The 23868-nt window shown below is 39.3% G+C and overlaps 1 protein-coding gene and 1 pseudogene across 1 annotated transcript in view; both read right to left on the bottom strand.

The window, feature by feature from the left end:
• LOC122123329 (zinc finger protein 809-like) overlaps positions 1-22383 on the bottom strand; it is a 50612-nt gene extending 28229 nt beyond the window's left edge. Inside the window, exons 1-2 of the mRNA XM_042697682.1 lie at positions 22350-22383; positions 20849-20938 (exon numbers count right to left, since the gene is read on the bottom strand). Coding sequence (XP_042553616.1) covers positions 20849-20938; positions 22350-22383 — 124 coding nt within the window. The remainder of the gene's footprint in view (positions 1-20848; positions 20939-22349) is intronic.
• On the bottom strand, positions 630-19476 carry LOC122123280 (annotated as a pseudogene).
• Positions 22384-23868: the final 1485 nt, after the last annotated feature.

The raw sequence follows: 23868 nt of genomic DNA on the forward strand, positions 1-23868 counted from the left end.
CTACATGAATAGATACTTTCAGTCATAACAATTATTCCAACATCCCAAACCACAGCCTCAGATATCCTTTGATAATTATGCTCTGGCTTATTCCTCAATCCAGCTCATCATGACCCTCGAAATTAGTTTAAATCTTGCAACAACACAAAGTGATTGAGAGTGGTGTAGGAAAGAGTACCACGTGAATCTGGTGCTCAGGGAAGCAGCAACAATTTTTGCATAAAGCAAAGGAAGCTAGCAACATCTACCCTTCCTGTGCTTTTCTGTTTTTCTATTTAGGGCTTCTCAGAATTGACAGGGTCTGTCCATTTATGATGGAGATTCCTATTCATAGGGTGCTCTGCTTCAAACATTGCTAGGCTTCATTCCTAAAAATACAGGACCAATATCCAATATCCCATGTACAACTGTCTCTAGAAACAGAGTCAAATACAAACAGGTGTGAAATCAAGCCAGGAGATTAAAAACTCAAGCCAAACAGACTAAAATATCTCTAGGAGAAACAACACAAAAGCAATAAATTCAACTTCAATGTAAGAAGACTCAAGGCAGTCACACACCTCACAATTTCACTAGAATTCTCCCTGTACTCCTCTTACACCTAGGCAAAGCAAATAAAGTCATATGGGTTAATAGAAGAATCCCTTAGTCTTGGAGGACAAATGCACAACTCTTGGGCTCTCCTCATCTGCAGAATCACCCAGCTTGCTCTCAGATATTTGGGAACCAGGTTCTTGCACCTCAGGGCCCAGAGCCTAATGACAGCACAAACTCCTGAACCTCAAGCAAATTACCAACTCCACACTGGAGAAAAGTGTGGAGGGGGCAGTAGGAGCTTTAACTGAATCATAATGCTCTCGCTTTGAGCTGACAAGCTCAGGAATGGTGCTTGCAGGCCCAGAGTTTCAGCCACACCAACCACCAAACAGAAACAGAAAAAGAAAAAGATATCTGTGGAGGGGAGACTCCCGCAGCAATCGCACAGTACCTACCTGACATCAGTTCCAAAGCCTGAGATTCCTTCAAGTTACAGCTCCCAAGCTACACTGCCCATAGCTGAGTGCCGGCCTCGTGGCTGCTACCTATGGAAGTCCAAACTTTACTTCAGGGCACTTCCAGCAGCAAGGCAAAGGGAAAGAACCCAGAAGAAGCCGACTTAAAATGCCCGTGGTGGGCGGGGAGACGCGTGGGCGGGGAGACGCATGCGCAAAACGATCTTCTGCCCCACCTCTGCCCTCCAAAACAACCAAAGCAACCCAGGACTTTCAAAGAAAATGTCCTTCTTGGAGACTACAATTCCCACAATGCCCGGCACCACCCTGGTCACAAGAGTGCTTGAATGCAATGGGACTTTTCTCTCCCTGCTGTAGGAGCTAAGCTGAATTTTACTTGAAAAACACTATTTCCTTCCTGAAACCCGCCACAAAAGATAAATACATGGGGAAAAGTGCATGCATTGACTGTTTGGTTCTTAGTTCTAATAATGAAATTGAGTTTATGTGACTGTGTTGCTCACACATTTCTTCTTGTTCCATTCCTGTGTTCTGCTGAATGTAAATTATATCTCTGTTTTGCCTTAACTTGTTTAATACCTCCCCTCTCATCTTACAAAGGTACTCACAGACACTGAACTTATACCAGGTCAATTCCCATTGCTGTACTGTACACAAGGGCTTAGAATAGGAAGATGGTTAAGTGGATATGCAGCATAATCCTTCTGTTGATTTGGATTTCGTAAAAATCTAACAATTAATTTTCCAGAAAATCCCCAATTCTATCTATTAAATCAAAAGGACTTTTAGATTGTTTCTGAAGTTTGCTTTCCATCTAAGGGTGTTATGATTGTTTTTGCTATTGGTCCTGTGGCTTGAACTCAGAGCTTGTGCACTACCTGTGAGCATTTGCTGTGCTCTATTTGCATGTCCTTTAATAATTTCTTCAGGTAAGTAGTGAAAAGTTTCCTCACAGGGATTCTTAAGCACATGGCACATTACCCTGATTTTCCTACAAAGAGAGTGATTTGGGGGTCAGAATGAATGCAGGTGTGTAGAAGAGTGAAGTTTAGGGTAGGTCTATGTTGATGTAAAGCTTAATCACTTGCAAACCACTCTGATTTTGTCTTTTCATATTTGCATGTGAAAATCTCTTTAATATTCTTACCTCCTCTCTGAAACTTAAAGTTCCTCTCAGTAGCTTTAGGCTACATATCTAGGGGACCTCAGACTTGTCTTCTCAAATCTTATCCATTAAGCTGTGGAATAAATCTTTTGTGTCCTGCCGCAGTCTCATCAGAGCACAAGCAAGACTTCTGTGGGCCAATGGGATGATAATTAAGGAGACAGAGAGTGGGCTGATGGCACAATTCTGCTATGTCTCTCAAATGCTTGTGTAATATTGGTCTAAGCCCACTCTGTCAATAAGGGCAAACAGCACACTTCTTTCCTCATTTTATTTCAATCTATGTTTTCAACCAAAGCTTCCCTTCACTTAAAGCCCAAGGCCAATCAGCTAGAACACACACTTCCTCAAACCATAAAGGGCAAGGACTTGCAGTCCTGAAGGTGGGAGTCAATGGCCCTGAAGCTTTTGCTCACATTTTGCCTGCTCCTGCAGGCACCCCAGGGTCTGGAAGTCTCTCTCTCTCTCTCTCTCTCTCTCTCTCTCTCTCTCTCTGTCTGTCTCTCTCTCTCTCTCTCTGTCTCTCTCTCTCTCTTTCTCTCATAATCTGAGATCTTATACTTGTCTCCTAAAGTTTATTGTGATTTTTGTTGATCCTTTACAAACAACATAATTGGGATGGATTGGATTGGAAACTTTCTTACCTGATTTTATTTCTCCAGTGTATGGGTTTTGCATGTCCATTTTGTGGAGCTGAACTATTCCTCATGAAAAATGGGAATCAAAGGCCATATTTGGATTATAGACTTCAACTTAAAAGAACCTCTAATAATATAAAGAAAACCTAATTTCATTCTGTAAAAGTTAATTCCTAAGAGGCAAGGAGAAAAGGATCAGAAAACACTGGAGTGCTTCCAAGACTATCTGTGAAGTGTAGTTTTCACTTTTCAAGCCTATATTTCTGATGCATTTATTTATACTTTTATCCTTTTTTTGTTTGTTGTTTGGTCATGGCACTTGTACTCTGAGCCTGGGAACCATCACTGAGCTCAAGTGCTCTACCATGTGAGCCACAACACACTTCCGGATTTTTAGTGGTCACTGGAGATAAGTGTCTCACACATGTTGCTGGCCAGTCTGACTTTGAACTGGGATCCTCAGTTTCAGCCTATTGAAAAGTGAAGATTACAGACATGAGGCTCCAGCACCCAGCACACACATTTCTTGTGTTTTATGTCCCAACCCTGGGCTTGAACTCAGTGCATGGACACTGTCACTGAACTTCTTTTGCTCAAGACTAGCACCCTACTACTGAGCCACATTTCCACATTCTGCTTTTTCTCTGTATGTGGTACTGAGGACTTGAACCCAGGGCTTCATGCATGCTAGGTAAGCATACTACCACTGCTGGGGCCAGCCACAACTCCAGCAGTGCTCCAGAAGAACAAGGGGATGATAATGGAAGAGACAGAGACAAGACCAATGAAGAATTTCTCTTTATTCTAGCAATGACCTTAGCTATAGACATTTTCTCTATGTGCACAATGCTTGCATCACATTTTTCTAGGACCCAATGTGCCAGCAAGTGCAGATCATATGCATCCTTCCTCATTCTAGTTCAACCTTTGTCCACCAAATTTCTACAGGTAAGCCTGCAAGGCCAGAAGTAATAGGGAAACTTCCTCCTATGAATAGGGCAGTGGTTGTGGAGATTTTGCTCACACCTTGCCAGCTCCTGGCACCTCTGGGTCTCCAATGTCTCTCCTTTATCATTTTGTAAATTGAGCAAGTGTCTATCAGCCTGAACCTTGAAAAAGCAGCAGATCATATATCTCAGGAAGAATGGAAGAAAAAGGCATACGAAAAGAAGAAAGAGCAAAATACCTAAGATATAGCAAAAGGTGTGTTATTATCCAGGTTGAATCCCTGCAGGTAATGGAGAAGTGATGCAGCTAATTCTGGGGGTGTGCTACCTATAGGGTGGAGTGACCAATATCAGATATCTGACCCTGAAGCTGCATAATGTCTAAGCTTAAATTATCAACGGACCAGATTCCTCAAATATGTCACTGGATAGTGGTCCAAGTCATATTTCCATCATATTTAAGAACAACACAGATGTACTGACCATTAGCCTGACACATCATTTTTAACCACATCGTTAGCAGGTCCACCTGATTATCAACATATATCATTGCTGTTTCCAAATCATAAAACATATCACAATCTTTTTATCTACTCCACCTGCATCCCAGGGCACCAGAAATTTATCAAGCTAAAGAATTAACATGTTGTGCTGTATATATGGTTTGCATAAGGTTCACAGCAGAAGTAGTAGCACTAGCAAGAAGAGTTGGGGTACAATAAGGTTGGCAACCAATATTCCCAAAAATTGGCAGCAATGGCTAAGAGGCCTCTAAAGCTCAATAGCAAACAGAGACCCAAACTTAATCTACCATCATTGTTCTATCAACTAAACAGGCAACATAAGTTAAGGTAATTGAATAGTAATCTCAGAGGATTTATAAGGTTAGTGAAACTACAATTGTTCCTTCAAGAGGCATGAAACAACAGCCCATCCTTGAAAATAATACGCAGCTCAACTACCAGCCTGTACAGATACATAACACAAGCTTGCACTGTAAGTGATCAAGGAATCATGAAACAAAACAGGTCTCTGAAGCAGAGGTATGGAATCAAGACAGGTATTCATGCAAATAGGCCTCAAGGCAGCATCCAGTCTACAATGTCAGGGTGAGCTTGTCCACACAGGCTGACAAACATGAGGTCCAGTAAGTTACCACTGATCACGTCACTCCTCTGAAAGCAGTCCTGCAGTGAATATTGGGATGCTCCTAACACCAGAACAGTGGACAAGAAGTGAAATCCACAGGCCCTCCATGGTGGTGGATCATTACCAACAAAGGAATCTCTAGGAATACTGGAACCCAAGTGGGAAGCACCACATCTCCTGACAAATGAATTCTACAAGTGCTATGCATAAGCTCACATATTTCCATTCATTCACCTTTTCTTCCAGAGGAAGTCAGAGCCATAATCTATCCCTGAATACCTTTCCATACTTGTACCTTCTACCTCAGGATCTACAACACTCAATAATTGAGATCAATGCAAGAAGAGGACATAATATTTGTACAACAAATAGTGAGACAAGTCTTTGAGCAATGAACAATTCAAAAATAATGTAGGAAGTAAATTCTATTTATACTAGTACAATAAACATAATACTTAGAAATGAGTGTTTGAAAAATGTAACCTTGAACAATGAAAACTATGTGACACAGTTAGTTTAGGAAGCAGCCATTTTTACCTGATCCTTATCTCCTTGCCTCTCAGGAACTTACTTTTAACTTTTACAGAAAGAAAGAATTCTTTTTGCTTCATATTTTATAGGTGCTCCAATGTTGCCGTCTATACATCCAAATGTGCCTCATTATCTCCATTTTCATGAGGAATAACTCAGGTCCACTAAAAGAGGCATGGAGAACCTATGCACTGGAGGACTGAATATCAGGCATGAATATTTCCTACACAATCATTCCCAGTCATGATGTGGGGAAAGGATCATCAACAATCACAACAAATCATTCAGAGACAGCTTAGGATGTCTGATATGAGGGAGAGAGGCAAAAGGTTTGTTCCACAGTGTAATGGACATAGTCTGGGAAGACAAGTCTGAGGACCCCTAGATATGTAGCCTACAGTTGCTTCCAGAAACTTCTAGGATCAGAGAAGAGGTAGAAAATCAAAACAAAATGGGGTATGCAAAACAGAAAAGTAAAAACAGACTGGTTTGGAGCAAGTGATCAAGCTTCACATGAATATAGACCTACCCTAAACTATACCTCCACCCATATTCAACCTAATCTTCCTAGACAACCATTTTTTGAAGTCTTGGGAAGGAGTACCATTTTCTAAGAAACCCTGGGAGGAAACTTTTCACTAGTTCACTGAAGCAATTGATAAAAGAAAGGCAAGTAGAGCACAGCAAATGCTCACAGACAGTGCCCATGCTCTGAGTTCAAGCCACAGGACCAACAACAAAACCAGGGAAAAAAACTTTTTAAGGAAAGGAAAACTTCAGACACAAATAACCAAAAACTCCTTGAAATTTCATAGATGGAATTTGGGAGTTTCTGGGAAAGTAATGAGGAGAGTTTGACAAATCAATTTAATTCAAAGATTATAAAGTATGTCTACTTTAAAATCCTGCTATCTTATTTCAGTATATATATATATATATATATATATATATATATATATATATATTAGAGCAGGGGGAAATGATCCCAGAATCAATCGGTTAAATGGCTGTAAATATCTGATTGTGTGACTTGAACCCTTGGCCTGAACACTATCCCTGATCCCTTCAGATCAAGGTGAGCTCTACACCAATTGAGCAACAAGGCCACTTCCATTTTTCTGGTGGTTTAATGGAGAGAAAGCTCATGAACTTTCCTGCTCGAGCTGGCTTTGGACCAGCATCCTTAGATCTCAACCTCCTGAGTCCCTAGGATTACAGGCATGAGCCACTGGCACATAGGTACAAATACGCTTTTAATGTGAGAAAGGAGATATTCAAAATTTTAAGGCAAAAGGGACGTAATTTATATGTACCATATCACACATTTTTAACAATAATAAAAACAAAACCATGGGGTCTCATAACTTCAATTACATTAATAGAACTAAGAATTAAAAGTCCAAAATATCTAATGCTCCTAATACATTTCTTTCTTTTGGTTGATCTTACAAAGTTTCAGGAGGTAAACTGATTTTTCAAGGAGAAACTCACCTTAGTTCCCGTAGATGGGAGAGAGAGTTCCCCATGCATCCATGCACATTTAGGACCAAGTGTCTGGAGCCAGTGAAAACCCTGTAGCAGGCCCACTTCCTCTAGGTGAATGCATCCCATTATGGGAATTGTAGTTTCTATCAGGACACAGATCATTTGAAAGTGTGTTTGCAGGAAAGGGAAGAAAAGAGGCCAATGCCTCCTTGCTCACTGTTGGTGTTTTTAGTTTGCAAATTCGGGTTTCTTTCCTTTTGCCTTGCTGCTGGACTTGCTCTTAAGTACAGTTTTGCATTCCATGGTCAAAGCCAAGAGGTAGAAGCCCAGCTTGTCTTCTTGGGAGGTGTAACTTGAAGCCATCTGAGGATCCTAGGGAGAGTCTTTCCCCAGTCTGGGTTTGATGATATCTTATGGGCTCATAGGTTTGTGCTGCCATTAGCACTTGTTCCTCCAGGTACCAGAAACTGGCTGACAAACCTCTGGTCCTCTAGACAAGGAGAGTCAGGAGTTGTGCGCTTATACTCCTGAACCTAGAGATTCTGGTACATACCCATGTGACTTTATAAACTTGCTTTTTGTGAATTGGAGCCAATGAATCTTAAACATTCCTTGAAAATGTCTTATATAAACATATTCATCCTCTTTTAACCCTCTGCACTTCCTATGGTTTTTGAAACTTTCAAAATGTTGCTCCCACAGATATACTTTACATGTCTGTTCTGACACATTACAATTTTTCCACTGATATAATTAGCCTATTCTCCATCGCTTAAAATAAGTGAGACTGTCGGGGCAAGTGATTCAGTAGTAGAGTGCTTGCCTGCATGAATAAGTCCCAGGTTTGATTCCTCAGAACCACATAAGTAAAAAAAAGCTTGCAGTGCACTGTGGCTCAACTTGTAGAGTGCTTGTTCTGAGTTTAGGAGCTGAAGAACAGTTCCCAGACTCAGAGTTCAGGCCCCATGTCCGACCAAAAAAAAAAAGAGAGACTTCCTGTGTATGTGTTCCTAATCAATTGATAAAATAGAATTTGAATACAATACAATGCCCTAGATGTGTGTGTGCTTGTCCTGATTCTTGAACTCAAGGTCTGGAAAATGACCATGAAATTATTTGGTTCAATGATAATGTTGTACACGTAAGCCACATCTCGACATCCAGCTACTTTGGGTACTTTATTGGAGATAAGTGTCTCAGACATGCGTTTACCCATGGATTTATTTTGTGATCCTTGTAGGGATCCTTCATGTGTATCCCAGGGACCACAAGCAGGCACAGGACAAAGATTATTATAGAGTTTACTAGAAGGACTATATTTCCCAGGAGACAGAGCACATGCATCTGTCTTTCTTCAGGTAGCCAGAGGAGCTGGGGAGCAGGAAGTTAGGTAGGTGCATGCTCAGGTAGGTGTGGGTAGAGAGAGGGGTGGTCAGCAGTATGGAGGAAAAATCTAGGTCTGGGAGGAGCTCAGGTCTGGGTGGAGCTGAGGAGCAAAAGAGGGGATAATACTAACTTTCCTCAGATCTCAGCCTACTAAGTAGCTAAGATTACAGCCATTAGACATGAGAGCCCAGTTACAATGTCCTCTTTGAAATTCAGATTATATCCTAAAAAATAATATGAAATAGAAAACTTGAAAATTTTAAGGCAAGATATTCAGTCGCTAATATGGATATGGACAGTTCAAATCCCAGAATAAACAGAAAATACCCAACCTTGAAAGTTGTAACACTCCTCATCTTAAATATTGTGAATGTGAACACTTAGCCTATAATAAATTCTCTTTAAGTTTCTCAAAGTAAGAAAACATTCTTGTGAATTAGAAAAACTCAGTACTAATGTGCAAACACTGCTTTTAAAGGATTCATATCGTCGTTCCTATCAAAAACACCTTACTGAAGTAAACAGAATTGATTTTCTCTTTTTGTGAATGTCACTGCAAAGTTCATGCATTTTATATTAACAATTACCATTGTGGGTAAGTGTAAGAAAAACCAGAATCCTGGATCAAAGAATTTCCTGTGTAATCAACCAACAAGCAAAAGCACATACCTATATAAGTTCTTTTACATTTTATGGATCTACATTTTTGAGTGTATTTTCTGTTAATATTGTTTAGTAATACATAAGACTTCACTCTTCTGTGGATTTGTCTTTAGTGGAGACTTTAATGCTCTACTTGATTCAGGAATGTTTCTTCTCCCATAAGAAGGCTTTATGCTTTTCCAGCCCACCTATCATGTTCTGACCAGAAACTTCTAGGGTAAAATCACACAGGTTCTTTTCTGACTCTCTCATCTGGCTTCTCTCCAAGCCATGGTTCCAGAATCTTTACTTGTTGTCTAAAGCAAGAAAGAATGAAAGGATCTCTGATGAGATTCTTTTATTTCTCACTCTGTTTGACATTCCATGTTATGAACCTAATTGTGTCCAAGACTGAAAAACAGAAAAAAAAAAAAAAAAAGATTCATCTTTAGGAACATGTTTCTAAAAAAGCTAAAGATGGCTTGTAGATTTAGCAGATGATCAAATCTTGCCTTCTAAGTTAAGTGCAGAATTGCTTTAGTTTGCTTCTCATTTTTTAATTTGACCACAATGTTGCCTCACTTTTTTGGGATTCAATGACACCTAGGAGGTAAGTTCTCATGGAAGGTAAAGGTTGCCTAGAATCTTGTCAGACATCACATCCACAAAAATAACATGAGACTATCCTAATGAAGTTTTAATGGATTTGCTGAAAAAGTGTGGTCAAACATAATTTTGACTGCTGTACAGGACTGAGTGTGTTATAAGTAGTTCAATTAATCTCTGTTAATACTCTTGGACTTCTTTGTGGTATTTGTCTTTCTTGAAACTTAGTCCATATTTGATGGTATTTATAGAAATCTTTGTTTTTCCCTAAGTTATGTACAAGTGTAGAAGTACTGGACAATATTTCTGTGTAATTCTATATTCAGTTCTTTTTAGGACTTTTTGTCCCATCTTTGATAGTTTTACATACCTGAGAGAAATGCACCAAGTTCACATTGTTGTCACATCTTTCCTAGATTTTGTTAGACTTTGGAAGGATTTTGTTGTTTTGTTTAAAACTATGGCCACACTAACATGTATAAAATGGTTATTTTATTTTACTTTTGATTGGAACTTTTCTCATGACTATTGATACTACTTTTATATTTTAATCTTCACAATAAATTTTTTTAAGAATGCAAAAACAAGAGAAACACAGAGTAAGTTCTCCAGTGGATGTAGGTAGCAGTTGCTGCAGGGAGGGTGAGCAGACATGGTAAAGGAGAGGAATATGGTTTGATAAAAGTCTATTTGTGTATGTGTGTCTATGTGTGTGGTTGTGTGTTGTGTTTATCAATGAAACTTGCTGACTTTGGGTTTTTTTTGTTTTCATTTGCTCATTTCATCTTGTTTTTGTTGCTCTTGTTTGACATTCCTAGGGCTAGAATTCAGGGCTTGAAAACTGTTTCTGAAATTCATTATGCTGAAGGCTACCACTCTACCATTTCAGCTACAGCACCAGTGCTTCTAGAGGTATTTGGGTGCTGTTGTTGTTTATTAGGTACTGAGATATCAAACTTAGTGCTCCATGCATGCTACGCAAGCACTTTATCACTAATCCACATTTCCAGCCCCAACCACACTGTTTTAAGGAGACACGGCTGCGAGTGTGGCTCAATGGTAGAGTGCTTGCCTTGCATACATGAGGCACTGGGTTCCATTCCTCAGCACCACATCAGCAGAAAATTCGTTGTGACTTATCACCAATGAAATGCCAGAAAACTAGAAGTGACATTCTGGCTGGAAGTGGTAGCATGCCAGCCTTCAGTGAAAAGCATAGGGAATATACCAGGCCCTCCCTGAGTTTAAACCCCACAGCTAACAATTGAAAGAAAAAAGAAACAATCCCAAACAAAAACCTAATTACTGTCTCATTGCTTTTGTTCTTCTACTTTTCTTTGTAGTTGTAACTGTATACTTCCTGTCATTCCATTTTCTACTGTCTTCCTTTCACTTGAGGGGTTGAACCTTCAGACTTGGACATGGAAAGTGGATACTACATACCAACCTATTCTTTCTTCTTTTAACATAAAAAGTCTGTTTATAGGACAGGGAAGTTAGCTAAGTGGTACAGTGCTTGTATCGCAGGAAAGAGGAGCTGGGTTCTATTCCTCAGGTTCTCATACACAGAAAAAGCCAGAAGTGGTGCTGTGGCTCAAGTGGTAGAGTTCTACCCTTGAGCAAATGCAGCTCAGGGACAGCACCTGACCCCTGGGTTCAAGCTTAAAGACCAGCAAAACAAAAAGTCTGCTCATTTAAATTAATCAATGCTTCCTCTGGAAGTTAAAAGACAAACTTACAAGTGACATAAGTTCACTTTGAATAGTATTGTCCTCCTTTCCAGAGAGTTCATGGACCGCACACAGAACTCTGCTGTCATTTATAAACTAGCTGTTGTACAACATTAAGCATCAACACATACATTTCTGTTATTATTTTGAACACAATGGGATTTGTAAGGGTTGGTAAAAATAAGTGAAGAAAACCCTTCTTTTTTACCTATTTGTTGTGATAGTAATGGATCTATTTTCCTGTACACTCAAGTCACACACTTGTCATTGAAGTTCTCTCTGAACTATTTTCAATTTCTTTTCTTCTTAGGGCACATACATTCATACACATCCTGAAGAATTTTTACTAGTTCATCTAACAATGTTTTACTACCAATTCTCCTAGTCCACAAGTAATTGTATCATCTACATAGGACAAGACTATTACATTAGGCCACTGACTTCTCTGATAGGTCCGTGTGTCAACAGTCAGCACTACAGGAAACACGTGTGCACCTTGGCCCACGCTGCAGGTGCCATGCTGTGCTGGTGGTGGACTGATGGGTAGCACATACCCTGCTCTGGGCTTCTCACTCCTGTCCCAAGGGTCTTGCCAGGTTTGCCTATTGCATGAAGATTTTGGCACTGCCCTCCTCTCCTCAGCTGGCTCCTTACCAAACTTTTCTTTCCTGTGCCTTCCATTTTGAGTTCTGGCCTAGACCATGAGCCTAACCAACTTCCACCGCATCAGATGAAGTCTGCACATCAAACTTTTGGTAACAAACATTTAAGTTAGAATGCACATATAAAGTTTTGGCTGGGTTTTGCTCAGACTTCATAATCAAGTGAGCCAAAAGATGGTTGGCTTTGGATGCTCCAGGTAGTCATCTATTCAAAGTACTGAGACCTCTATAACAGGGACTTCATACAAGGGTGTAAGTGATCCAGAAAAATGAAAGAGAATTTTAAAAGAACTTCTCAATTCATTGAGCAAACAGAAAAATATGTACACTTAATGTTAAGCTAATTATTGTAGGAATGATGACCTAGAGCTGGACAAACATGAAGATATAAGTGCTCAAGGTAAAGCAAGGGGGCCTTGGGTGGTGCCTGAGGATCTAGTGAAAATCCTATGATAGCCTTGTTCAGTACCCACTATGCTCAGTATCCCTGCTTCTTTCCCTTGCAGTCACTCTGAGGTGCATCATTCCAGGTTAACCTGAGGAAGAAACAAGGGTTCGCCTAACAACTTGTTCTCTCATTAGCATGGAGATTGCTTGGGAATTGGAGGTTCTTGGTTAACTATTTAGATCTCTGGAGAACAGATCCTTCTGGGTCCTGACTTTGAGTCATATTAACTGCCCCTGCTGATGATATCAGAATTTTCTCTAAAATAAATATGACTTTATTTGTATACTTTATCCAGCAACATTCACTGAATGGCTATTGAAAATAATAAAATTTAGAGCTGAAATCTTCATACAGAGGCAGAACTCTTAAAAAGCCTAATTTTGAAAAGGGCTACAGGATGAACTGTGTGGTAGGACTCTTGGCATTCTGAAAACTTGTGTAACTTAACCCACTCTTATTGATTATGTCTAGGGTGAATATGTACCCATCATGGCTGACCACTTCTCTTCTGAGGACATAGCTTTTAGAATGAGCTGAAACTGAATAACCTGTCATTCACCCCTGTGAGTGGCCTTGAAATAAAGTGCAATCAGAAAGGGTAAAACAACAAAAATGCTTAAACACATCTGAACAGCTCAGACTGAAAAGAGTTTTTCTCCTACATCTATGGACACACAGCACGAGACCACAGTCTTCTCGTTCAAATATAATGATATTCTGGGACCTTAAATCACCACTACTTGATTCCTTCTTTTCATATGATACTGTTTCAAGTATACGGAAATATTTGACCACATTTTATATGTTGAGTTCTTTCTTTGAAGGTCTCATTCCGCACTATACAGACGTAGACCACATTTCCTGCATAGTAACTTGAACCTCTGCAAGGACCTATGAACTAGTCAGAAACATAAAGGTAAGTGTATGTGAATTCACATGACAAAAGATACAAAACTATTCCTGACATTCTATCATTACCCTGGCTTATAAGACATTTGAAAATCAACTTCAATTGAGCACAATGACTATACCCTATGGAGGACTTTAGGCTTATACAAGAATGGTAACTTTTCTGCACGAGGGCCAAAAATCCATTTTACAAAATATCTTCCCTGGCCTTGGAGTGCTTTCTACTCAGGGCCTGGGTACTGTCCCTGGTCTTCGGTAATAAAGGGACAAAATTGTTGACAGTCTATCAACTTGATTCACGGCACTACTTGTAAGAAATTTGATGATAATGGGCCATAACACTCTCACAGCAAATCCTACCTCGTTTGCCTTTCAATTGTGATCTTTAAACTTCATACTCTTTAGCAAGTAAGAATTCTGATGTGAAGCACCAGTGCCCTGTTAGATCAGGAGATCTTAATTACTTGATCCAAGCAGGACTCATGGTGTCCACACTACAGGATGCAGGTCCTTTTGCAATCACTTGGTAAAGGATTGTTCACTTATCATTCTGTAAACCATATCCAAATTCTTCCACTAAATATTTGGAAGAATGTATTGTTTACACAGATCATATTATTGGTCCTCAGGTTGAATTCAGGGGCCAAAATTTGTGAGGCTTCCTTTACCTTCTATACCAGATGCCCTTTTGTATCACTGATTTTTCACCTTAGGGTCTTGCTTCTCTGCCTGGTCCTTTCCACACACTAATTTTATAATTACCTTTCATAGGTAGTAAAAAAAAGATAGGCACATATGACCAGAGCCATGCTTTTATTGGCTAACATACCATTTTCATGAAGATTTTGCATGGGATAGCCTACTAATACTATTAATTTCAGCTTCCTGAGTAGCTAGGATTCCACACATGAGGGAGTTTAATTGCTCATTTTTAATTACTGGTCTTAAATTAAAAGAAGGAAGTGTATTTTACCCATTCAGTGAGTATTAAGTCCCTTAAATTCTGAGTTCAAACAAAGTGTTGGCCAAATGATAATAACAAAAATAATACAAAACATTAATATTATCATCAGGCATACTTTAAATGAATGTGGTATGTTGGTTCATAATTTGAGCTATATAACAGGCCTAGGTAGGACTCCAGTCTGTGAACCATCCCTTCTCAGAAAGCATAGTTTGTAAACATGAGAGAATGAGCGATTTCCAAATTGATGGTGTGTGTGTGTGTGTGTGTGTGTGTGTGTGTGTGTGTGTGTGGTACAAGTAGGAAGGCCAAAGGCACACACAGGTGCCTCCCAATCCCCCTATTTATTTTTACTAGGCCTCTGTAGATAAGTAGAAGTGTTGGGCTGGGAAGTTGGTTCAATGTTAGAGCACTTGCCTTTCATGCATGAGGTCCAGGGATCAATTCGCCAGCACCACAAAAACAAAAAGAAAAAGAAAGCTGGAAGTGGCCCTGTGGCTCAAGTGGTAGAGTGCTAGCCTTGAGCTGAAGAGCTGAGGGACAGCACCCATGCCCAGAGTTCAGGCCACAAGACTGGACCTCCCCACCCCACCCCCTCAAAAAAAAAAAGCAGAAGGGTAAATAGTGTGAGGGAAGAGGTTAAGGGAGCAACTAGCTAAATCTTACAATGTGAAGTCCACTGTCCTTATCTTGTAAATGGAATCATAGGCAAGATTTAAGGATTCTTTTTTTATTGTGAAAATACTGTAAAGAGGAGTTTTATTTTTGAACAATTGAAATACTGAAATTGTTGAAGCCACAAGCCTCCTGTTCCCAGAGGGAGATTTCTTCAGGACAGCCCACAGGGCTCATGCTTTGATTCCTAGCTTTTATGGAGGCCAAGATGAGAGAATCTCCATTGAAGCCAGCTCCCGCTGGCTTCAACTCAGTTCCTGAGTTCAACACCTGATATTGGAACAAAAAAAATTCCTTCATGAAAGTGTGAAAGTAGAGCTCTTCATGTAACCAAACAGCTCTGGACATATGTAGAATGATTGGCTTATATAGGATCTGGAGTCTTGGTCTTGGTTTACTAATTAAGCACTTTCTGATGTAACAGACATTTTTTCTAAATGCTTCCAAGATATCTTTAATTGCATAACTATACAATGGCATCTATCTTGGCTCCAGAAATTCTAATGTTAGGTCAACTTTTGTGTTTCTGTAAAAGAAGACAGTATATTTGTTGGAAGCCACATTATGGAAGATGGAATACTGGAGTCTATTACACAGCTAACAGTCTGCAAGCAGCCTGTTGTAACAAAGACTTGCAGTCCACAAATACACTTAGACAGCTTGGAAACAGAACAGAAAGGAAAAAAAAGAATAATAACTACACCAAGAAACCAATCAGCACCAAGAGAGTGATGAATTGGGACACTAGGATGACCAGAGACAAGCCAGGAGACAGGACACAGGACATGATCACAGAGACATGTGGCATGGCATCTAGTGTCACTGCTGCTCCAGCCTAAATAGGGCCTAAGCAGGAGGCAGGGCTACAGGAAATTCCCAGTTCCACAAACTGAACTAACAGATTGAGTAACATATCAGACAAATGTCCATGCCTGCTTCCAGGGATCCAGCCACACCCATCATTTGGGAGGCAAGTGATGGATGGGGCATTTCCTTCCCCCTGCATGAAGACAAGATGCCAGACCTCACTGTCCACCATGTGGCCAATAAGGCACCAGCCACACCTGACCTCCTTACTTAATATTACTGAATATTAAATCAATTTATAAAATGATACATCCTCTTTATCATTTTGTAAACAATTCAAGAATTTGCTTTTTGTAAAAGCCATTTTTCTTGAGCCACACCTCTGAAAGAATAATTCTCCCATTCACCAAAAATTAAACATTCTTCTTTTGAATAGTTTATTTCTTACTTCTTCCTCATTCTTTCCCTTCCTCTTTCCCTTTCTCACTTCTCTCCTTCCTTCTTTCCTTCCTCTCAGGGCCTAGAAGTGATGCTGTAGCTCAAGTGGCAGATAGTATTTATTTCAATTTTTGTGAGATTAATATCTTTGTGTGCTTGATTATTTCCACTAATGTCATATCTTACATTGGCCATCTATGAGATAACACAGTTGCGACACACCATTCACACTGGTGTTTTATTATAGCTCACTCAGCAGAACAACTAAATGGGCTAAGAGTGAATCAATCACCAGTGATTGTTCATCACCAGTGATTAATTAAATAAAACAGCAAGCACTGAAGATATTTTGAAGTTTTCCCCCAAGTCAAAATGCTGAGACTCTTGTCTTTATAAATCCACCATATTTTTATAATATATATTTTATTGTAAAGATACTGTACAAATTGGTTATACAATTATATGAATTAGGTCATGAATACATTTCCTATCGAGCATTGTTACCCCTCCGAGAAAAAATTTACTACTATGTATGTACTGCAATAAGGACTAATATCTTCCAGTAGATCTTCCATTCAATAACTGAATGTTAGTCATTTGTACAGTAATGCTGGATCACACAAATAGAGGAGGACTTAAGGGAGCAATAGAAAAAAAGTTGCTCTCATGTTCTTGCCTCCAATCATAACAGTCTTCACTCAACTATTGTTCCCCTAACCATGTTGGAGATGATCTGAATCCAGTCCCAAAGGGAAAGACCTCATATTTCTTAGAAGAGATTATCAAATTACCCTAATATACCATTCCTTATTATAAAAGATGCAAGTTAATAACTTCAATCTCTGAATTACTTGTTATAACTGGTCATTTCCACATGTTTGGATAATATTGAATGACACCATCCCCACTCAACACGATGAAAATGTGAGAAATGTTGGCTCAAAAAGAGTTGAAGAGTGAAGAATGGTTTTCCATCACACCTAGCTTATCTCTGCGATGAAGGATTTCTCTGTATAATTTACACAGGTTTTCTGACAAAGATTTTCCTACAATGGGTTTCTTTCCTGGGTGAATGTTCTAATACTTGCTGAGGGTTGTCTTCTGGTTGAAAGACTTCCTCTCATGTTTATATTTACAGAGATTCTGTCATGTGTCCAGGTCTCTAATACCTGTTCAGATTTGACTCCTGGCAAAATGTTTTCTATACTCATAATTTCTTACCTGTCTATGCTCTCACATATGCTGAGGACTCAGTTCTGATTGAAAGTCATTTCACGTATGATCTATGCACTACTTTCTTTTCTCCTATGTGAGTCAGTTCTCTGATGAACATGAGGTATTCCTTTCTGATCAAAGGATTTCCACATTTGTAATATTTTTAAGATTACTCTGCTGTGTGTCCTATGAACTTGGATCCATGAATACTTGGTAAAGGACTTTCCACAATTGTTACATTTGTATTTTCTCACCTGTGTCTGTTCTCTGATGCAAACTGAGTTAGGACTGTTTCTTGAAAACCTTTCCATTAATTTTTGCTACATAGGATTTCTCTCCTCTTTGAGTGTGAGGTTGTGTGTTTGTGTGTGTGTGTGTCTGTGTGTTTTGTGTGTTCTATGATGGACCCTCAGTTGTATCTTGTAGTTAGAGGACTCCACATGTGCTATATCATAAGGTCTCTATCCTGTATAGGTTCTGTATTGCAATTTTAATTTTCTTACAGATCAAAGACTTTCCCATTTGGTACAATCCTAAGTTATTTCATTTGTGTGAATCAACTTATGTGTGTTAAGCTATGACCTCCAGGTCTTTCCACACTGGTTGCATTCATAAGGTTTCTCTCCTTGTGTTCTGTGATGGATGTTATGGTGTGCCTTCCAGGTGAAAGAATTTCCATGCCTGCTATATACATAACATTTCTCTCTGGTGGGGTTTTTTCTGATGGACAGAAAGGTGTATGTTCTGGGTGAAAGACTTTCCACATAGCTTACATTCATAAAATTTCTCTCTTGTGTGTGCTCCCTGATGGACAGTAACTTGGAGCTCTTGGCTGAAATATTTTCCACACATATGACATTCATAAGGTTTCGTTCCTGTGTTTGTTTTCTGATGGACAGTAAGGTTTGATTTCTTGGTGAAAGACTTTCCACACGTTACATTCATAATGTTTCTCTCCTGTATGTGTTCTCTAATGGACAGTAATGTGTACCTTCTGGGTGAAAGACTTTCCATACACGTTACATGATAAGGTTTCTTTCCTGTGTGTGTTCTCTGTTGGACAGTAAGGTTTGACTTCTTGGTGAAAGACTTTCCACACATGTTACATTCATAAGGTTTCTCTCGTGTGTGTTCTCTGGTGGACAGTAAAGTGTAGCTTCTGGGTGAAAGACTTTCCACACACGTTATATTCATAAGGTTTCTTTCCTGTGTGTGTTCTCTGGTGGACAGTAAGGTTTGACTTCCAGGTAAAAGACCTTTCACACATGTTACATTCATAAGGTTTCTTTCCTGTGTGTGTTCTCTGGTGGACAGTAAGGTGTGCCTTCTGGGTGAAAGACTTTCCACACACGTTACATTCATAAGGTTTCTTTCCAGTGTGTGTTCTCTGGTGGACAGTAAGGTGTGCCTTCTGGGTGAAAGACTTTCCACACACGTTACATTCATAAGGTTTCTTTCCTGTGTGTGTTCTCTGGTGGACAGTAAGGTTTGACTTCTTGGTGAAAGAATTTCCACACACGTTACATTCATAAGGTTTCTTTCCAGTGTGTGTTCTCTGGTGGACAGTAAGGTGTGCCTTCTGGGTGAAAGACTTTCCACACACGTTACATTCATAAGGTTTCTGTCCTGTGTGTGTTCTCTGGTGGACAGTAAGGTTTGGCTTCTTGGTGAAAGAATTTCCACACGTTACATTCATAAGGTTTCTTTCCAGTGTGTGTTCTCTGGTGGACAATAAGGTGTGACTTCCGGGTGAAAGACTTTCCACACAGGTTACATTCATAAGGTTTCTTTCCTGTGTGTGTTCTCTGGTGGACAGTAAGGCTTGATTTCCAGGCAAAAGACATTTTACACATGTTACATTCAAAAGGTTTCTCGCCTGTGTGTCTTTTCTGGTGGACAGTAAGCCCTGACTTCTGGATGAAAGACTTTCCACACATGTTACATTCATAAGGTTTCTTTCCTGTGTGTATTCTCTGATGGACAGTGAGAGTTGACTTCTGGGTGAAAGACTTAACACACATGTTACATTCAAAAGGTTTTTCTTTTGTGTGTGTTCTCTGGTGGACAGTAAGCTTTGATTTCTGGGTGAAAGACTTACCACAGATGTTACATTCAAAACGTTTCTCTCTAGTATGTGTTCTCTGGTGGATAGTAAGGCATGCCTTTTTGGCGAAAGACTTTCCACACATGTTACATTCATAAGTTTTCTCTTCTGTGTGTGTTCTCTCATGGATAGTGAGGTTTGACTTCCAGGTGAAAGACTTTCCACAAATGTTACATTCATAAGGATTCTTTCTTGTGTGCGTTCTCTGGTGGAGAGTTAGGTTTGACTTCAAGGTAAAAGACATTTCACACATGTTACATTCAAAAAGATTCTCATTTTGGTGTCTTCTCTCATGGACAGTAAGATATGCCTTACTGGTGAAAATCTTTCCACACATTTTACTTTCATATGGTTTCTTTCCTGTGTATGTTCTCTGAGGGACAATAGGGTGTGTCTTCTCGGTGAAAGACCTTTTATATTGTTTATATTCTTCAACTATAGAAGACAAATGAGGACTATATACAGCACACATCTTACCAGGTTCACTGAAAACACTCATGTTCTGATTCCCAGTGACCTTTTCTGTCCTCATTCCTAAGGAGTTCACATTATTCTTAATCAGTTCTGACTTCTGTTTTGAGCTCAAATTAAAACTTTTTATAAGTCTCACTTTTTCCTCCCCTGGGTTACTATTCATGACTGCTACTTCAGAGAGATATTTATTGTGACTTTCCTGACAGGTGCTAATCACATCCTCCATTTGTGGGACATCTAAAATGCATAACAGAAAAATAGACAAAAACATAAATGAAGTCCATAAATTCCTTACTGTAAAGGTATTTTCTCACATTTTAAGTGTTACAAGATTTTCAAATATCAAAGCATTGTTTTCTGCAGAATATAAACTTTTCTCTGCAACATACTAACTATGAATGTAGTACTGACATTTTACAATGGAAAATAATGTTTTTCTGTATTTCAGATTTTTCTATTTTTTTCTAGGAAATATTTACTCAAATTGTTCATCTACATACTCTGAATGTCACTACATCTACATTCTGAATGTCACTCTATGCCCAGCACAACTCATAAGCTATTGTCCTGATGAGAGAATAGCAGCACTACCATTCTCCTATTTTCCTCCTACCTGCATAATACTAGTTTAAAAGAAAATGAGATCTCCTTTTGTACATGTCCTATTGTCTTTTTCTCTTAAACAATGACTTCTCTACAGACAAGGAGAGTTGCTAATATTAACTACAATGGCACACCAAATTCAGTTTGTCCCCAGTGAATTCTGGATTGACAAGAATACTATTGCTCTGTACAGCTCAAGATAAACAGATCAACTGGGCTCTGGACCCATCATTAGCATTGTAGATGCTTTAACTCACCTGTGAAATTCTTGTCTGAGGCTTCTCTTATCCATGGTTCTGAACCTTGCTCCAGCCTCACAATCAATTCTGGTTTAGGTACACAGAGCCCTATGAATAAGAAACAGTGGAGAACAATTTGTCGTGCTGGGTCATCATTAACATAAGGTCGCAGACATCCTGTTCACAAGGTTGCTCCTAAATGTGGTTCCTCAATTGTTGTTGTGGGGGCAGTCTTGTTGTGGGACCTGAACTCTGGTCCTGGGCACTGTCCGGCAGATCTTCAGCTCAAGACTAACACTGTATCACATGAGCCATAATGCCAATTCCGGCTTTTATTTTCTGCTTATGTGCTGCTGAAGAATTGAACACAGGGACTCATGCATGGAAGGCAATTCCTCTACCACTGAGCCAACTTCCAAACCCATGGTTTCTCAATTCTTAACTGCTCCATTGTGGAGTAGAATCCACCTTTGGGTTTATTTTGCCAACTGCATGGCTTGAACTCAGCTCTTTTGCTAAAAGCTAGCATTCTACTAGTTTGAGTCTTCACTACGTTTCTAGTTTTTGAATGGTTAATTGGAGATAGTCTCATGGTCAATTTTTTACAGCTGCTGGTTTCAAACTGAAACCTTCAGATGTCAGCCTCCGGAGTATCTAGGATTTGTAGCTTGAACCACTAAACCCTGTATCAGGTTTGGTTTACAAATACACACTTTCACCTACTGATTTCCAGAGCATACTGTCAGTAGTAATGTATGTTCTATTCTAGACTCTAGATCCACCTATAATAATTACCCAAGTCTAGGAAGTCAGTCTCCTATTAGTAGATCATAGCTTAGAACTATTGTCCAAATACTGATTTGCCTTCTTAAAAAACGAGAATAAAATTAGCTCTTGTGTTACATATAATGAAGTTGAAGTTTCCCTTAGAAAAAAATGACACTTCCCATGGCCTGCAATCTTTTTTTTGAAAATGTAATGGTCCAAAGGCTTACACCTGTAATCCTATATTTAGGAGGTGAGATCAGAAGAGGCAGGTTTGAAACCAACCTGGGCACGGAAACACAGAATATACCCCAAAACAAAAGTGAAAATAGAATTGTGGCTCAAGCACTAGTGTGAAAGACAAACAACACCAAGCTCTCAGACTCAAATTTGACTGGCTTTTATACCAGCAGTTTTTTACCTGGGAATGGACTGGAATCTTCTCCCTAAGTAACATAGTCTAACGTCTACTAAAATAAAAGCACTCGGGGCTGGGAAGGTGGCTCAGTGGTAGAGCGCTTGCCTTGCATGCATGAGGCCCTGGGTTCGATTCCTCAGCACCACATAAGCAAAAAGAAAAAATCCGGAAGTGGCACTGTGGCTCAAGTGGTAAAGCGCTAGCCTTGAGCTGAAGAGCTGAGGGACAGTGCCCAGGCCCAGAGTTCAGGCCCCACGACCGGACCCAAAAAATAAAAAATAAAAATAAGTAAAATAAAAGCACTTGATCTTCCAAGTAAAAATAACCTTTGCTCACCCAAGAACATGAGGTTGCTATAGGTCTCCAGCATTACATCTCTATGAAGGGTCCTCTGATCAGGATCCAGATCCTGCCACTCCTTCCAGGTGAAGTCCACAGCCACATCATCAAATGACACCAGCTTCTGTAATGGCACATTTCCATAAAGAAATTAGACCTGGGTTATGAGAATTCCAACCTGGAATTTCATTATGCTGCATGTATACTTTTGTCTTACATAAAATGTTTGCAGCTACCTTTGTTATCTATTCATTGGGAGAATTAAATACCAAACTAGAAATATTTGACAATACATAAACCTGGTCATTAAAATACTCAGATTTGTGGGGCGCTGGTGGCTTATACCTGCAATCCTAGCTATTCAGGAGGCTGAGGTCTGAGGATCAAGGTTCAAGGCCAGCCCAGGCAGGAAAGTCCATGAGACACTTATCTCCAATAAACCACCAGAAAATGAAAGTAGCACTGTCACTCAAGTGGTAGCACTCACCTTGACTTGAAGAGCTGAGGGAAAACAACCAGACCCAGAATTCAACCCCCAAGACCAATAAAAAATTACAGTTTCCATAATGCATGCAATCACATTTCTGCTGCTAGCAGTAGAGACAAGATAAAAACTCTAAGGAGACAATAATCTGGCATGATAACATTAAGTCTAAGGAGGTGTCTGAAAAATTATATTATCATTTTTGATAAAATTTCAGTACATACCAGGGTAAAAATGAATTAAACCAATATTTTTCCTGCATTTACACATACTGCTTCACCATAAATCCTATTTAGACCTTCTATTAACAAGTACTCTCAAAAGCAAGCAGCACACATTCAGAATATCACATGGAATACAGAACATAGAGCATTGCTAGATCTATGAAAAGCAGTGTCCACATGAATGTTCAAAAAACAGGAACAGTACTCCAGAAAGTAACTAATGATTGATTAGGTCCTTATAAGATTTAATTGAGTTCCCACATAAAAATATCCGTGGTTTACCATGTTTGGTTTAAATGCTAAATATTGAAATGTGGTCATAGATACCCTGATATTTCCTTCTTATGTAGAAAAGAACTGCTACCATGAAATTTTGTCAACTTTGCCTACATTCTACAATACAAAATATAGGTGGGAGGGAAAAAAATGTTCCTTGACAAGGTTTTCATTTTAATAGGCCTTCATGGAAGGTGAAGGCAAATATAGAGAGGCTCAAGGGACACTCAAGATGACAAAAATGATAAATATGACCAAATGCTCAAACGCATCACATATTCTTGAATCCTTTCTCCAGAGTATCTCTAAGGATATATTTTCACTTGTGTTAGTTAATAGTGAAATACCTCAGAGATCAAAATCAATTAGTGAGCAAACATCTGTGAGATTTTGCGGCAAGTGATATTTCTAATTGAGAACATCTTGTCACTGTATTATTTTTTTTTTCAACACTAGTTCCAATCTTATACTGGCAGTGAATTAAAATATTCAACAGTAGTGGGATGGAAAAACAAAATTAAATACCACATCA

Source organism: Dipodomys spectabilis, unplaced genomic scaffold, assembly GCF_019054845.1.
Source record: "Dipodomys spectabilis isolate Male_0828 unplaced genomic scaffold, ASM1905484v1 ptg000227l, whole genome shotgun sequence".
NCBI lineage: Eukaryota > Metazoa > Chordata > Mammalia > Rodentia > Heteromyidae > Dipodomys > Dipodomys spectabilis.